The sequence below is a fragment of the Puma concolor genome, chromosome B3 (assembly GCF_028749965.1).
Source record: "Puma concolor isolate L17-30 chromosome B3, mPumCon1.1.hap2, whole genome shotgun sequence".
In the NCBI taxonomy this organism is placed as follows: Eukaryota; Metazoa; Chordata; class Mammalia; order Carnivora; family Felidae; genus Puma; species Puma concolor.
The window spans coordinates 86,897,320-86,914,416 of NC_141672.1; the positions used below are offsets into that span (position 1 = coordinate 86,897,320).

At 46.8% G+C, this 17,097-nt stretch overlaps 1 protein-coding gene across 4 annotated transcripts in view; it reads right to left on the reverse strand.

The window, feature by feature from the left end:
- Positions 1-5,418: 5,418 nt before the first annotated feature.
- INO80 (INO80 complex ATPase subunit) overlaps positions 5,419-17,097 on the reverse strand; it is a 144,205-nt gene continuing 132,526 nt past the window's right edge. Inside the window, exons 35-38 of one of the 4 annotated variants that reach the window (XR_015252593.1) lie at positions 16,247-16,462; positions 14,123-14,336; positions 10,816-11,132; positions 5,419-5,517 (exon numbers count right to left, since the gene is read on the reverse strand). Coding sequence is in view for 2 of the 4 variants with exons in the window: in XM_086710399.1 (XP_086566525.1) it covers positions 8,203-8,383; positions 14,123-14,336; positions 16,247-16,462 (611 nt within the window). In the remaining 2 variants the exon portion in view is untranslated. Of the gene's footprint in view, positions 5,518-8,202; positions 8,384-10,815; positions 11,133-12,740; positions 14,337-16,246; positions 16,463-17,097 lie in introns of those variants that run through there. The other 3 variants (XM_086710399.1, XR_015252592.1, XM_086710400.1) reach the window with 3 other exon arrangements.

Sequence of the window (17,097 nt, forward strand, 5' to 3'; positions counted from 1 at the left end):
GTGTCTCCTCACAAGAGGGGGTGAGCTGGGTAGGAGTGCAAGGGAGGGAAGGGGACAGACCTACTATGATACTCCCTACCCTGAAAATGCCAGGGCCTGGTCAGGGCATTGAAGAGCTAGCTCTTCAGAGGCAAAGAACAAGCACTGACCTGGGATCCAGAGGTTCTAGTCCCTGTTTTAATTTTTTTTTTAAGTTTATTCATATATTATTTCTGAGAGAGAGAGGGAGAGAGAGAGAGAAAATGTGCATGTGTGCATAAGCGGGGGATGGGCAGAGAGAAAGGGAGACACAGAATCCGAAGCAGGCTCCAGGCTCCGAGCTGTCAGCACAGAGCCCGATGCACGGCTCAAACTCACTAACCGCAAGATCATGGCCTGAGCAGAAGTTGGACACTTAACAAAATGAGCCACCCAGGCGCCCCTTATTTTTTCAAAGTTTCTTTCTTTATTTTTGAGAGAGACAGAGAGCACAAGCAGGGGAGGGGCGGAGAAAGAGGGGGCCAAAGGATTTGAAGCAGGCTCCATACTGACAGCAGAGAGCCCAATGTAGGGCTCAAACCCATAAACTGCAAGTTCACAACTTGCGCTGAAGTCCAGAGCTTAACTTGACTGAGCCACCCAGGTACCCCTCTAATCCCTGTTTTAAACTGTGTCTTAGCCAAGGCATTTTCCTTCTCTCTGGGCCTCTGTCTTAGCAAATGCAAAATCAAGAGCTGCCAATTCCCATCCAGTTCCAGTGGCTCCCCTTTTTCAGGACAGACATGGGCTTGGGGTCAGAGGGACTGGATTCCATGTATCTTGTGAGTCCCTGACCAGGTTATTGAATATCTCTGAGCTGCCATTTCTTCATCTCTAAAGTGGGATGGATAATCTTAACTACCTTTCACATTCTTGGGACTAGGTGTGTTATCGGTGAAAACCTGTACCCTTTAAAGCACTCTGTGAATGTTGCTTATTACTTAACCCTCTTAATGTTAAACTAATTCACTATTTGACGCTATTATTTTCCACCAATACCTAATTAGGTACTGGATTGTCTCTAACCACTAGAGTGTAAGCTCCATAAGGGTCATTGCTGGCACCTTCCTGTTCATTGCTATATCCTTGGTGCCTAGCACAGAGCCTGGCTTATTCTCAGGCCCTCAAAAAAACAGTTGCTGGACAAATAAACAGATAAATGAGCTGACATGGATGAATGACTACATGAATGAACTCGGCTACTTTGCAGAGCACTGAGGACAAATCAGGGTGACCAGGTGGAGGGAGAAAGGGAAAAGGGGGAGGAGGCAGAGGAGGAATGGAGTGCTGCTGGGGCTGTCCAGGCTCTGCTGAATTGGGGAAGGCAGGTGAAGAAAGGCAAGGAGGGAAATGACAAAAACAAACTTGGGGCAGTGAGACAGGCCACTTTGCTGCTGGGTGCCTGGCAGGAGGCCCCCCTGAACAAGCCCTCTCCCTGGTCAGGGCCCTCCTCTACCTCTCTCAGGCCCTGCCCTGCCAGCAAGTTGGGGAGAGGAAGGAGGAAGGAGGGCTGGCTGAGGTCACTCCATTTTGGTTTGTTTACCAACAGCACAATCCTCTTGGGTCATGACACAGTCAACAGCCTCTGACCCAGCTAAATATATCTCCTCTGTTGGCCAGGACCACACAGTCAGCCTCTGAAGGCCAGGGACCACTCCGCTCATCCCTTTGGGTTGGGCCCTGGGTCTCCTCCTCACCCCAGAGCCCTGTGTCCCAGGGGGGCCAAAAGCCAATCATTGTCCAAACCAAATACAATTACTGGCTGAACCCAGGTGGGTAGATTCATATGGACAGAATCAGAGAACTTTCAGGGGGGAAACCCCTAACCGTCCAGCAGTAGGACAACCAGAAGACTCACCCACTTCGACGGCATATTTGCAGTCACTGTGAATATCTAGGAAAAGTATTTACTACTGTTACTTTCTTTACACTACTCTCTCAACATTACCGTATAATGTTAAGTGAGGAAAAAAGCATACAAAGTTAGATACATAGTATGAATACAATCATGTCTTTTAAAAAGCATAGAAATATCTGGAAGGAATCACCAAAAACTGTCAACGCAGTTTGCCTCCCAGGAGGGGAACTGGAGGCCAGGGGATGGGATGAGAAAGACTTCTTACACCCTTTTGTATGTTTTTGATTTTGAACGATGCAAATTCATTACTTATTCATAAGTAAATAACTCAAATAGATAATAAAATGCAGATTTGAAAAAAAAAAGGGGGGGGGGGTGTCTATGCATTAAGACGTGATGAAACAGCCCTGAGAGGTTAAGAGCACTTGTCTGGGTGGTGGGCTCCCTTTCCTACCCAGAGGAAAAGCTGGCCCTATGCCCAGGTAAACCAGAACATCAGCCTTGCAAACAGAAATAGGGGCCCTATCAATGCTCAGAATCTAATTTGAGGCATGAAGAAGGACATACCTGCCTTAAACCATTTCCCCATGGTATTTGAAATAGCGCATGCCTTTGTGTGAAGTACAGTTTCTCTAAAGTTCCCTTGAAAACATTATTGTATGTGTGCAGGGGCGTTACCGTAATGTTATCATTTTATCACGTGAACCAAATGAAAGAGGGGGACATCTTGTAAGAAAGCTTTCATTTCTGGGAAGTATTTCTTACTGCTTTTGAGTTTTTTCCCTGAATTTCCCTAAGAAACATTTGCTTCTTTTATTAATAGCACTTATTATAATTATATATAAAAAGAACACATAATCACAGTGGAAGTTTGGAATATAGAATGGGAGGAAGCATTAAAAATTCATAATTCTGCCATCCAGGGAAGTTTACTTCCTTCTAGTCTAACCTCTTACTACTCTATTAAAAACCTTTATTATATATATAGGTAAGTGAAAAGACAAAATTGGTCATGTTCTACTACCTTGTGTCTACACCTTTTTGCCTAATTAACTTTAAATTGTGAGGATTTTCCTATGTCCTCAAATATTTTTGAAAATATGATTGCTGATGGCTAATATTCCACCATATCAATGTACAAACATTTATATAACCAATCCTATAGTTTCCGTTCGAGTTGTTTCCAACCTTTTGCAAGGTTTGATTATGCTGCTATGAACCTCTTATTTTAATTGCATATAGCAGAAAATCCAGTGAAGTGGGCTTAATTTAGCCTAAGAGGAGTTACTGGCAAAACCCAGAATTAAAAGGAGCGTCAGGGAAAGGCTCTCTCAGGGTTTCTGCTTCATTTCTGGCCTCTCCTTCAGGTTGGCTTCTTCTTAGCCCCTGGGGCAATAGGCTTTCAAGTTCACACCTGAGGAGGTGGGAGAGTGGAGTGAGGGCTCAGGTCCTGTTTCCCTCTGGCCAATTTATGACAAGATAGCTAGGCAGGAGGGAAATAGGCTGATTGCCCTGGGGCTGGGGTCTGGCCCATCCTTGCCTAGGTCATGGTGGCAGGGTATGTATGTGGGGGTTAGGCCTACCCCTGTGGTTTTGGCACAAAAGCAGGAAGGGAAAATGCTGGCTAGGCAGCCAAAAAATGTCCTCTGCAGACTGGCTACTCAGATTGGGGTCTGTGAACCAGCAGGCTCCACATCATCTGGAACTAATTGGAAATGCAAAAATCTTAGGGACCTCCCCACACCTACTGAATAGCAGTCTGCATTTTAATAAGAGCCCCACTCAGGAGACTGCTCATTAAGACTGAAGAGCCCTGCCCTACAGCAAACTTGATAATCCCCTGAAAATAGATCTCTAAAAGTGGAGTGGCTGGGTCAAAGGATGGATATTTCTAAAAGTCATGGTACATATGGTCAAACTGTCCCTTATAAATAAGGCTCTATCACTTTACATTCCTACCCTGGGATCTGGGTATGTGAGTCCTAAAGCTTAAGCAATTTGGGAAAACCTCTCTTTAAGAAAAAGAATACAGGGGTGCCTAGGTGGCTCAGTTGGTTGGGTGTCCGACTTCAGCTCAGTCATGATCTCAGAGTTCTGTGAATTTGAGCCCCACCTAGGGCTCTGTGCTGACAGTTCAGAGCCTGGAACCTGCCTCAGAATCTGTGTCTCCCTAACTCTCTGCCCCTCCCATGCTTGCACTCTCTTCTCTCTCAAAAATAAACATTAGGAAAAAAAAAAGTACAAAAGTAAATGTTAAGAATAAAAAAATCCTGAAAAATACTTCAAAATTATAATATTTAAACTTATCAATAGCTTGAAACATATGAAACTGCCATATTTGTAGGTAAAAAAGTCACAAATGGTTAACAAGCAATTTCACTTTTTCCCTACATTTTTGGCTGCATCCCCCCCCCACCCCCTCCCCTGCCCTACTTTAAAGCTTTATTGAAATGTAATTCACAAACCACACAACTCACCCTTTAAAGTGTAGAATTCAATGGCTCACAGAGGTATGCAATTACCATCACAGTCACCTCTGGAACACTTTCATTAGCCCAAAAAGAAACCTCACACCCCTTACCTGTTACCACCCAATCCCCCAGCCTTAGGCAACCGCTAAATCTGTCTCTACAGATTTGCCTATTCTGGAAATTTCACAATCATGTAATACATGATCTTTGGTATTTAGGTTCTTTCACTTAACGTAACGTTTTCAAGCTTCATCCATGTTGTAGCATGTGTCAGCACTTCACTCTTTTTTATTGCTGGGTAATAATGCACTGAATGGACATACCACATTGTATTTATCCATTCATCAGTTGATGGACATTTGGGTTTCTTCTACTTTTTTGCTATTTAAGAATAATGCTGCTGTGAACCTTTGTGTATCGGTTTTGTGTGAATTTTTTCATTTCTCTTGGGTTTATACCTGGGAATGGAATTCCCAAGTATATCATTAGGGCTCTCCAGAGATACAGAACCAATAGGTTTATGTGTCTATCTATCTAGTTGACTAACCTACACAGAGATAAATAAGATAGATCTAGCATAATTGGCTCGTGTGATTATGAAAGCTGACAAGTCCCAAGATCTGCAGGATAAGCCAGCAAGCTAAAACCCAGGACAGCCAATGGTGGAGTCAGGTGCAAGAGATAGCAGCAAGAGTGAACATTTCAGTTCCAGTCTGAAGGCAGGAGAAAGCCAACATTCCAGTTCAAAGGCAGTCAGTCAGTATGAATTCTCACTTATTGGAGGGAGGGTGAGCCTTATTCTATGCAGGCCTGCAGCTGATTGAATGAAGCCCACCTACTGAGCAAGGGCAGTCTGCTTTACACAGTCTATTGACTTAAATGTTAATCTCATCCAAAAACACCCTCACAGGAACACCCAAATGTCAGGGTATTCTGTGGCCCAAACTGATACATAAAATCAACCATCATAGTAACTATGTTTAACTTTTTCAGGAATAGCCAAACTGTTTTCCAAAGTACCTGTAGCATTTTACTTTACCACCAACAATGAATGATTCCTATTTCTCCATATTCTCATCACTTATTATTATCGGTTTTATTAGTCATTGGGTATGAAGGGCTGCATATTCTTTGCCTTTTCAAGCAATAATGATATTGCAATTGCAGTTTCTATAGAAAAAATAGGAAGGAAATGTCTTTTTTATGGCATGTTTAATATACATTTTTTTTTTTTTTTATAGTTTTGGGTGTCCTATTGCTACCTCTGTAACTTTCTCAGAGATGCCTGTTCAGTCTAGGCATTGCTCACTGATCTCAATAAACATGGTTTCCCATGGTCCAGTCAGCCAGGGCCTTACTGTTCTGGTGCCACCCACCATGCCTGTCCTTGGGGGGGCTTGTTGGCTGAGAAGCCGAGATCAAGGTGGAACAGTGTCTTGTTCAGATCATTCTCCTTGGAGTTAACAGTGGGATCTGAACACTAGATGAAGGCCAATGGCAGAGTTTTATTGGAGGTTGAAGAACAGTTCCAGGACCACCTCTTCCAAGGCAGAGGGGTTCTCCTAGGCTGAAGCAGTGCCCCATGCCATCTGTGCAAAAAAGGCCCACACAAAGTGAGGTGACCTGAGGCTGACACTACAGAATCTCACAGTAAATGAGCTTCTGATTCTACCAGGATTTGTAACAAAGCACATTTCCTTGTAACCTCCCCCAACTCCTGCAACTGTCATTTAAAAATAAATCTCAGCCGGGGCGCCTGGGTGGCTCAGTCAGTTGAGCATCTGACTCTCGGTTTCAGCTCAGGTCATGATCTCACGTTTCATGAGCTGGAGCCCCACATGGGGCTCTAAGCTGACAGCACGGAGCCTGCTTGGATTTCTCTCTCCCTATTTCTCTGCCCCTCCCTGGCTTGTGCTGTCTCGGTCGCTCTCAAAATAAGTAAATAAACTTAAAAAAAGACTTATAAAAAAAATTAATAAATCTCAATCTGATAGGAAAAGCTTAGAATCTCATTGTTTTATTTTGTATTTCTTTGCTTATTAATGAGATTGAAACTCTTATGTGAGAAAACTATGGATTTATAACTTACCTGAACAATTGCATGTGGGATCTGTTATAGCAGTGTGTGCTACCCTAACTAACATAAGCAACAATACTATTTGGTCAGAGGATTTATGGCCGAACCAGTGGACATCTGCAATTAGTCCCTAGGGATGACCAGCCTGTTCCCATAAAGATGAGGCACAGGAGAGAGGAGGAGATCAGATCAGGTTCAATGACACTGGCCTTTGAGATCACCCATTTCATTTTCCCTGCTCTTCCTAACCTAGGATGACGGACTGTATTTCCTCACATTGCCTTCTGAGAGTGAGCTGCATCAATCTATTGCCTAGACCCCTTGGCAGAACTGTTCCTTCTCATTTAAGTTAATCAGTACTTTTTTTTTTTTTTTTGCTTTTTAAGGGTAATTAAAAAAAAGGGGGAGGGGGTGCCTGGATGGCTCAGTCGGTTAAACATCTGACTCTTGATCTCGGCTCAGATCATGATCTCACAGTTCCTGAGATTGAGCCCTGGGGTCAGGCTCTGCGCTGACAGCACAGAGCCTGCATGAGATTCTCTTTCTTCTCTCTGCTCCTCTCCACTCTCTCTCAAAATAAATAAACATTAAAAAAAAAAAAAAAAAAAAAAGGAGAGAAAAAATACAGACAGCAAGCTTTAGTGAACTGGTTAAAAACCAGAACATGCTTATCTAAGACACTTGTCTTATCCAGAGCTCAGTTACTAGAGGCCCTCGGGAGGGCCAGAAAACAGGCCAAACAGGAGGCATGTACTGAAGCTCAATTACATCATTCCTAGAAGACCCCACAATTCCTCCTTCAGAGTACTTTTCATTGGTTCAGAAGTTCCAAATCCGGTAAAATGGTTTCCAAGCCCTCCAGAATTTGGAAAAAGTTAGAAGAGAGAGGGCTACCTCATATGGGCACAAAAACAGTGAGGGGGCAGAGGCCATCTTCAAAGTAGACTTAAGAATTGTGCCAGTGTAGCTGTTGGTGCTATTTAATGTTGTGCACATGTTAGTCACTTTGCAGTGAGCCTGGGCACCAAGATCCTCACATGACCCAGGGCCTCGGGAAATGTTAAGACAGGTTTACTAGGTATGGTGTTTTTAAGCAGTGACATTAATAAAACCTTTTAAAAAGAGTTCTAGGGATGCCTGGGTGGCTGAGTTGGTTAAGCATCCGACTTCAGCTTAAGTTATGATCTTAAGTTCATGGGTTCAAGTCCTGCATTGGGCTCTGCGCTATTGTGCAGAGCCTGCTTGGGATCCTGTCTCCCCCTCTCTCTTAAAAATAAACATTAAAAATTTTTTTTTATCTTGTTTTAAACGAGGTGCTTCCCATACCTGGGAAATGGGAAGGAAGCCCCTTCTCTCTTCTCTGGTAGAAGGAACAGCCATAGGTAGGCCTGATTTAGGGTGGGGTTTGTGGTTTGCGATGGTGGAGGAGGAGGTAAAACATTTGGAATGCTCCTGGCTATTCTCTCACAGAGCTGCTCTCTGGGGGATCACCAGCTGGGAATGGGGGAGCTTAGAAAAACTGCCATGGTCTCCTATAACTTTCACAGGAGCTTCCTTTTTGCCTTGGGAATCCCCAAGGCTATGGAATCCCCAATTGCTATGGCCCAATCCCCAGTCCAGGTTGGACCCAGAGAGGCCACTCTAGCCCCTGGGGCCAGGCCTTCATTCTTGAGCTTTGGGTCCCAAGACACAGAAATCCCATGGGAGAGCAGAGGCATGGGCCCTGCAGGGGTGCTCACAGGAGCACATTCTCCTGCCTTTTGGGAAGGAACTCTTACCTATGAGGAAGGAAAGAGTTGGGGGGCCTCTCTCTCTGGAATCCTGGTCTCTCTCCCCCAAGTGCCAGGAACTAGGAACCAAAGGCTCCATGAGAACTGCGAGAGACATCTTGAGCTTTGTGACTTCCTATGTCCAGTTCTGCTTTTACCTGGTGTCCTTGTTTTGATGACCAAGAAAACCCTTAACATAGAAAAAAGCAAGAGGTTTATCTTTGGCAGTATTTCTAGGAGAAAACCAGGGGTACATCCTCTTGCCATTATGGGGAGCGGGTGGTGGTGGAATGAGAGAGGGGGTGGTAGCAGTTTAAAATTTCAAATTTTAATTTCCATATCCAACATGGGGCTCAAACTCACAATCCCGAGATCAAGAGTTGCATGCTCTACTGACTGAGCCAGCCAGGCACCCCCAAAGTGGCAGTTTCAGAGAGGAAAGGGGAACCACCAAGTCTGTGGACCGGAAGCAAAGTAGAAATGGGAACACAGGAAGAGGCTGGGAGCCTGGTGATTAGTGAGACATCCAGTCCTCAACACCCAGGAAGTGGGCCTCAGGCATGTCCTCTCTCCTCCCTTTTCCTTCCACCATTTATACCCATCCCTGGTGACTGTCACCTGAGACCGGCATCTCCATAGCACTATTTGGCCCAGATGCTTGTGGGGTGACAAATGGGTGGGTCATTTCCATGAGGGCTGAAACAGCCCAAGCTCCTGCCACCCCAGTCCTCAGGAGCCTCCACATAGGGGTCTTTCTGATCACCATTCGCCACCATAGATAGAGCAAGTGCCCACGCACACAGTTTCAAGGCAGCCAGAGGCCCTGAGTTTTCTGCAACAGACTCTGCCCTCCACACACCTGCCCCATCTAAGTTGTCTAAACGAGCATTGTGAAGATGCTCGTGGGCAGCCAGCACTGACCACAGCTGCCTCCCAAATCACACGGCTTCACCACAAGCCAGGGGTCCGGTCTCTAAGAAGCTTGGGGGAGCGGCCAAATTTCCCCACATCCTTGAGAAGGGTTTAGCAATGAGCTAAGAAAGCTAACTGACCCTGAGGAGTCTGGTGGCCATGACAAGAAAGGCAGCAGAAAGTGAGCCTAGGGATCACAGACACTCCAGCAGCTGCCAGCAACTAAAGAGGCTACATCTTGGGGCGCCTGGGTGGTTCAGTCGGTTAAGCGACCAACTTCGGCTCAGGTCATGAGCTCACGGCTTGTGGGTTCGAGCCCTGCCTCGCGCTCTGTGCTGACAGCTTCGAGTCTGGAGGCTGCTTCGGATTCTTTGTCTCCCTCTCTCTCTGCCCCTCCCCTACTCGCATTCTGTCTCTCTCTCAAAAATAAATATTAAAAAAATTTTTTTTTCAACTTTTTAAATTTATTTTTGGGACAGAGAGAGACAGAGCATGAACGGGGGAGGGGCAGAGAGAGAGGGAGACACAGAATCAGAAACAGGTTCCAGGCTCTGAGCCATCAGCCCAGAGCCTGACGCGAGGCTCGAACTCACGGACCGTGAGATCATGACCTGGCTGAAGTCGGACGCTTAACCGACTGCGCCACCCAAGCTCCCCAAAAAATTTTTGTTTTTTAAATAAAGAGGCTACCTCTGGCTGGAAGTCACACCAGACAGAGGAACAGCAGCAGATGAGACCTCTCATACCTAACATGTTTAACAGAGGTGCTACCCAGAGGGGAAGTGTGTTAGAGAAGATCATGAATTAACAGTTAAAAAAAACAAAACACTGGAGAAAACTCATATGAGACTGAATTTTCCTAGAAATATTAGGATTTCATTTTCTGTCATTAGGTGGATGAGGCGGAGTAAGAGAAAAACAAAGCTGTTATTTCCTTCTCAAGGTTTCCTGGCTGGGGTGGCAACACACAGAGGTGGCTTACTTGGGACTGGCAGAGGTGGAACGTGCTCTAAGGCTCGTTATTCCAGGTGTGGTCCAAGGACTGGCGGCATGGCCATCACCTGGGATGTAGTAGAAATGCAGTCGACTGTAGGTCTCATCTTGGACTTTCTAAAACTCAATCTGCGTTTCAAGATCCCAAAGTGATTCATGCATATTAAGTTTGAGGAAAAACTGCCTTAAGGGATGATCCAGGTTTCAAATCCTTTTCTTTCCCTAATAGTTGAACTCCACACTGTACTGGTTAATTTGGGTGGCCATGCTGCTTTACTCCTCATTCACAGCAGCCCTTGAGGCACATCTGGGGATCTCTAAAACTTTGAGACCCGCTAAAACCTACTATCTCACCTCAGCTCCCTTTTGGCATTGACAGGAGCTAAAGAGATCTCTAATAACAGATGGTCTGCTGCAAGGGGCACAGGTGAGGGCATGTGGACTGTACTTGCAAGCCAGCATGGCTTTCTGATGGAACATGCTGCCAGACATCAGGGCAAGGCTGTGAAGAACCCCGCTCACTGCTCAGTCGGCACTGCCCTGCCTCCTGCCCAGCCCAACCTCAGGACCACAGACACAAACAAGCCTTGGGTATGTCTCCAGAGTCCTGGGTGCCTCAACAAGTCCTTACACACAGAAACAGGGATAGTAAGCCCACTGCACACCCTCCATTTCCAGGGCTGTTCATACAGACTCACGATCTTAAAATTCACTCACCTGGGGTCCTCAGAGCTGGCTCATGTGGCAAAGTGACCTCGGCCAAAGAGACAGCCCTCACTGTGATCCACACCAGATCTGCACTCTAAGGCCTGGGCTTCTAGGCTTCCTGAGGGATGTTTCTTTTAGCAGGCAAGAGCCCTCCCCCAGCCTTTTTCCATTTTAGGGTACTGGCTCCCTGGGTTCCTGAGAGCTGGGCTATCTCACATGGAAGATGTACAAGTCTTCAGAAAGTGGGTAGACAGAGCATGAGTCATAACTTGGGGACTGGTTAATGAGCTTGGAGTCTTCACTTTTTAGGTTCCAGTTTCATCCATCTATCCTCAGGGAAGGGAGAGACAGGTGAGGAGGAACATTAGGGCTGTGAGTGTTTCTCATTATGAAATGTTAGCTGTGTTTCTTTAGGGACTGGATTAAAAAGGGTGAAAGGGGAGTATGGCAGCATGTTTGGGAATCGAGAAGATTAGAGGTCTCTAATCCAAATCTTACATGTTTTTTCAGGCAAGGGCAACTAGCCTACCACATCTGGACGAAGCTGTGAGAGAATCTGAGTTGTCATGTCTCCAGAGAGGTGGCCACTGCCAACCTTGGCAAGGCTCCAGCAGGAATGTCATTGGGGGCCTTGCTGAGAACTGGAGAGGACCATCCTAGTGGGCTTGTTGACCAGAAGCCACAGCGGTGACAACAAGAGACCACCGGTTAATTGGGAAACTGATGCTGGTTTGTTCTGTGTGAAGCATTGGTCAAAGTTACCAGCAGGGAAAACAAGAGGGAGCATACACAACAGTGCTACTTGAGATCAACAAAACAAAAAGGCTGATCCTGTAACTGGGTGAGCAGCAGCTGCTCAGTACCCAGCCCTCTGAGATCAAGGGTGTGCAGCGTGAGCCAAGGCTCGGGAGGCCACACGGCCAGCACACTTGGGAACAGCACGAGCCCTGCTCAGAGGTGATGCAAGAGCATATCAGTGTTTTAGCTCAGTCAGAGAAACACCAACTGCCAGTCGAGGCTGGGAACTTGCTCTTTTACCAACTGATGAGAGAAGTAAGTTTTCAAAGCCTGGATGTCTTTGGAATCATTGAAACATATTTCACTCTATTTTCTTTCGTGATTCTTACAAACACGGCTAACTCTGAGAACATGGGAATTCCATTCACAGTTTGTCAGTATTCACAGTCTGTTAGTATTTCTGCTAACAGATCTATAGATTGTGTACTGGAACTGCCAATGGGCTGGTTTCTGGGGTTTATATACGTATTTTTGTACACATGCCACAGTTTTGGATATTGGGACCATAAACTTGTTCCTATTAGCTGGATATTTTACACATTACACACTGCCAGGATCATCTCTCACTTGCGGTTTTTGGAGCAAGAACCTGTCGGTATTAAGATTGCCACCACGAAACTACCTGATGGTGAACCAGGCCAAGCTGTCCACACCTGAGTCTTAGAGTCTAGGTCCTGAGTCATAATGAGTTCACCCTCCAAGGGCCTCAGCATGCCAGGCACTGGTCAAGCCTCCTCTCTGATGGCTGGAGGCAAATTCCTAAGCCTGATTAAAAATGCCACTGGTGATGGGGCACCTGGGTGGCTCAGTCGGTTGAGCGTCCGACTTCAGCTCAGGTCATGATCTCGCGGTTTGTGGGTTCGAGCCCCGCATCAGGCTCTGTACTGACAGCTCAGAGCCTGGAGCCTGCTTCGGATTCTGTGTCTCCTTCTCTCTCTGTCCCTCCCCCACTTGTGCTCTGTTTCTCAAAAATAAATATGTGTAAAAAAAAAATTTTTTTTAAATTGTCCCAATGACGACCTGTCCTCTCCAACCACAGGAAGGATGTTGGGGCTCTGTGTCCCCTTTACCCAGTCACATTCCTCTAAGAACCCTACTGTGCCCCAAGGCAGCTGCAAAGACCACAGACATCCTGATTTACATAAAATTATCTCACTCCATTTTATTTAAGATTTTTTTTCTCCAGTTAGTAAAAGAAAGATGTGTCTCTCTTTGTACATATATACAAGTTCAGTTATAAAAATAGACAGCACATTCAAAGAGAAAAAAGGCTTGGCATTTTTCTGATTCCCTCTAAATAGCTTCTGTACACAAGAGTCTGGGTTTGGGCAGGGGAATCTCAATGATTTAAATTAAATGATTCCCCTACCAACCCTACTCCAAAAAAAAGTTTTAAAAAATCAATCTGTCTAAACTCAATTCCGCGATTTTCAGGTGTGCAAATTAGAGGCTGGCCCTCCCGGAAGCACCCGCTCCACCAGGGACATCAGGCTGGGGGCAGGCAGGAACACCTCCCATGCAAACACCACCCCTTTGCCTCTCTGGGGGGAAGCAAGCTCAGGCGGGTGGGGCTAGGGCCGGGAGGGTTGGTGCTGAGCTTTGCCCTTTCTCCATCCTCTCCACCTCACTCCTGCTGTCCCTTCCTTTCTCAGTGCAATACAGACAGTGCATACAGCCAAGCAGGGGGCTGAAGGGCAGGGGTGGGGAGACTGTGCATTCAGGAAGGGCAAAGGGAGTTGCAAGAGGGGCAGTGAGGATGTCCTGCTGATTGAGGTGGCTCCTGGTCTCTTTACTGGCTTCTGGGAGTCCTGGGGTGGAAGCTGCTGCTACGGTTGCTGGTGGGACCTGAAGGTTCTCTGGCGTGAACCATGCAGGACAGGGGAGGAAATGCTGGGAAAACAAGTGCCTCCGGCATGCCTCCTCTAGCCTCTGTCACCCTCACAAGCCACTACCTTCTTACACTCAATGTTCTCTTCAGTGCTGACACTCTGGCAAATGGGGTCTGGAGACATGGGGAGCTGCCCAAAGACTGAGGATGCCAGATACAGGATTTCCTCCCTTCTTAGCCCTACAGGAAATCACAGCCCTAAGAGTGGTCTCCACTATGGAAGGTTCTTCACAGCACTTGCACAGCTTTTGCAAGGGACATGGCCAGAGCCCAAGAGTGAATGGGGATGGAGACTGTGTGCCTGAGCATCTAAAGGGGATCTATGTCAGCCTCTTCCCCAGTGCGAGGTTTAAGACGTGGCTGTAAAGTTCATTTGAGATGCTGCAGGGCCGATCTCTGTCCTTGGGCCTTCTTCCTATAGGCCACCCCATAGCACTCCTCTTGAGACACAGGTGAGAAAAGTGCTCACACCAAGCACCTGCCTGTCCTTCCCTTGCTGCAACTGGTCATCTCTGCCCTCTGACCTGGGATGTAAGATGCTGCACTGGGCAAGCCATCTAAAGACCACTTGCGGGCCAGGACTCTAGCCCCTCGTTTGGTTGAAAGAAGCTAGAGGGTTCAGGTAGTTACCGTCCTCCAGGGGGGTTGGTGCCTTTGCCCTGTTTCCGGACCAGGGAATCTGGGGCTAGGCTGCTGGTCAAGTGGAGGCTCTTGGGAGTCCCGGGAACATTATTTCCTTTGCTTAAAGGGGAACTCAAGGGAGAAGAGGCGCTTGAAGGTCCAAAGTCAGCAAGGCCAGCAGGCCGAACAAGGGACGTCTGCAGAGGACTGCTGGCCGAGATTCCTGTGGGAATGGAGAAAGAGACAAGTAGTGTATAGGTAGCTGGCCTGTCTGAGCTGCCCTGGTGCCTGACCTTGGTTAGTCTGGGCTGGAGGTGAGGCTGTGGAGGACCCCTCTCCCTGCCACTCCTTGCCAACCTCTTCTTAGCACAACCTCTTACTTGCATTCCTGTCAACTGTCTTTTCAGTAAGAGGGATGTGTTTTTAAGAGAAAAATGATACCTACCCAGCCTTCTCCACATCATCTCATCCACAAGGACAAGATGTCTCCTTGGTGCTCAAGGACACAGCACACGTTACACAATGCGGGCAAACCAAGGCTACAGGATGGTATGTAACTTCCTAGGTGCTAATGTATTCTTTTACACATTCCTTCTTCCTTCTTGGGACACCGCTTGTGAATAGCTACTTCTTTCTTAACTTCACAAGATGTCCTCTACTCTCCCAAGACCTGCAGTTTCAAGGACCCAGTTGAAACTGCTCCTCTTCAGTGATGGTTCCGTGGGTGACAACTCTTTTTCCTTCATATGAGCCAAATCTACTTACACCTGATAACACAGTGTCTAATATGTGTTAATTGTTTCTTGTGGACTGATTTTACTTTCCTAAAAAAGCGTATTAAGCACTCGGTGGGCAGACGGCTGTCTCTTCCTATCCACAGTGGAGCTGCAGGAGATCTGTGAATCAGTCCATTCCCAGTTACCAAGCACTGTTGTTTTTCTTGTGAACTCTACCCCTGCTGCCTCATTTACCCCTCCTGCCTCTTCTCAGACCAGGTCTCCAGAAGAAAGTCTGATGGGTGTTATGCTCTGCCCATCTGTGGGTGAGACAGCCTGCCATGGCAGCCTTGGCTGCTAGTATGACTTGTTTTTCAAGGATGTGATGAGCTGGCAAAAGGTTAAGAAATGCTGGACCAGCCTATTATACTTCATATTTGTTGAATGAAGAAAATACGTGAAAGCAGAGATTCCTGCAGGAGGAAGAAGTGGGGGAGGGCAGCTAACACTCACTAATAAGCTAATGCCCGTACCTGCTACAACAACACTATCAGCTAAACATGAAGCCTAGGTTGTGACTGGGGAGAGAGGTCAAGCAGTCAGTCATAGATGTCCTACCAGCTATAGTTATAATCATCCTCCACGTGTCATGCTCACCACAGCCACTTTCTTTCTCACTCTTTCCAGAGCCCCTCATCACACACTTCATAAGCCCATCCCCACCAGGTCTTGCCCTGTTTTTCCACTCTTGACTGCTACTGCTCCTCTTAAGCACAGCCTGACTGACCTGCTCTGTGACCCCTGATAGGCCCAAATCTTTGTCATCCTTCTTTCTGAATTACAGATTGGCAACTTCATATTCAGGCCCATGGCTCCTCCTTTTTCCGGGCTACAACTACAATGAAGGCCTCCCCTCTTTTGTCACTCAGTACAAGCATACTGCTGTGCACTGCTGTTTAAATGTATTCCATGGAAAACTTCCCTTCTCACTTCTACCGTAGACTCCAGAGTGGGGTCCATGCACACGAAGCACGAGTGATGGAGCACACATACTTAGGTAAATGTTAACTATGCTGGCCTGGACTACTGAAACGTGAAATGCTGGTCTTGGGGAAAAAAATGAGTTCTCAAAGCAGGAAGAATTCTGATGGTTTAAAATAGTATAGTCCAGAAATACAACTCTCTCCTTTCATAGTTACTTCCACTTCAAAGGTGAAACTGTACTAAGTCACAAGGGCAAGGGGAGAGTCAGGACTGCTCAGTGCAGAAGCAGAACCCAAGGTGGCCTTTGGGAAGGAGCTTTCTGGCCTGGGAGTGCCCTACCTGCTCTCCCAGCAGAATGCTTAATAGACCCTCCAGACTGGCCCTCACCAGAATGGAGCCTGCAGCTCACCCTTGCCCCCTGAGGCCTCCGCACCTTTAGACACGTTGTACCCGTATGCAGCATAGGCGGCTGCGGACGCTGCCGCAGCCCCTGCTTTGGCTCCTGCCATAGCGGCAGCACTGCCTGCAGTGGACTTCCGGCTCCGGCCTTTCCCTGCTCCTTTGGCTGTGCTTCCTGAACCTTTGGGGCGGCCTCGGCTTCGCGCTGAGTGACCACGTCCTGCGGCTGGCATTTCCTGAATGGAAATTCCTGTGGGAACAAATGGACCAAGAGGTAAAAAAGTCAACATGTGATGTTAACAGAATTTTCCCCTAACAGGGAGGGCTGGCTCTCAGGGTATCTCAGGACTTCCAGGGAGGTCTCTGTCCCCATTTAGTGGCTGGGCCAAGGAGTCACAGAGTTAGTAAGAATTCTAAACAGCTAAAACTAGTTCATTACTAAATGAACCTCAGGGGCGTGCTCTCTGTGATTCATGTGCACACCTCAACATGCTCCTGCCCTGGAGAGTCAACTTTTACTCCTAAGATTTAAATCTAGAACTCCTCGAGAAACAGCAACAACACTGGGCCCCACAGAACCAACACTGGAAAGGCCCAGAAAAGCAAACTTTAATTAAAAACTAACAAAAATGAAGGTGAAATATGAAAGACAGGGCTGACTAGAAAACAAACAAGTCTGAAATCTTTATCAAGTTCTTTCTCACTTTCAGTTGACAGGGCTACTGAAAGAATGAGCCTGTAAGTTTTTGTTTTTACTCCACTTGACTCTTCTTTACACAGTAGAAAATGCCATGATCTCAGACAGAACTGGGACTTTGGCCAGCACCAAACCAATGCTTCTCCTGAGGCAGAGGACCAGGCCCAAGCTATATAAGACAGCAGGAT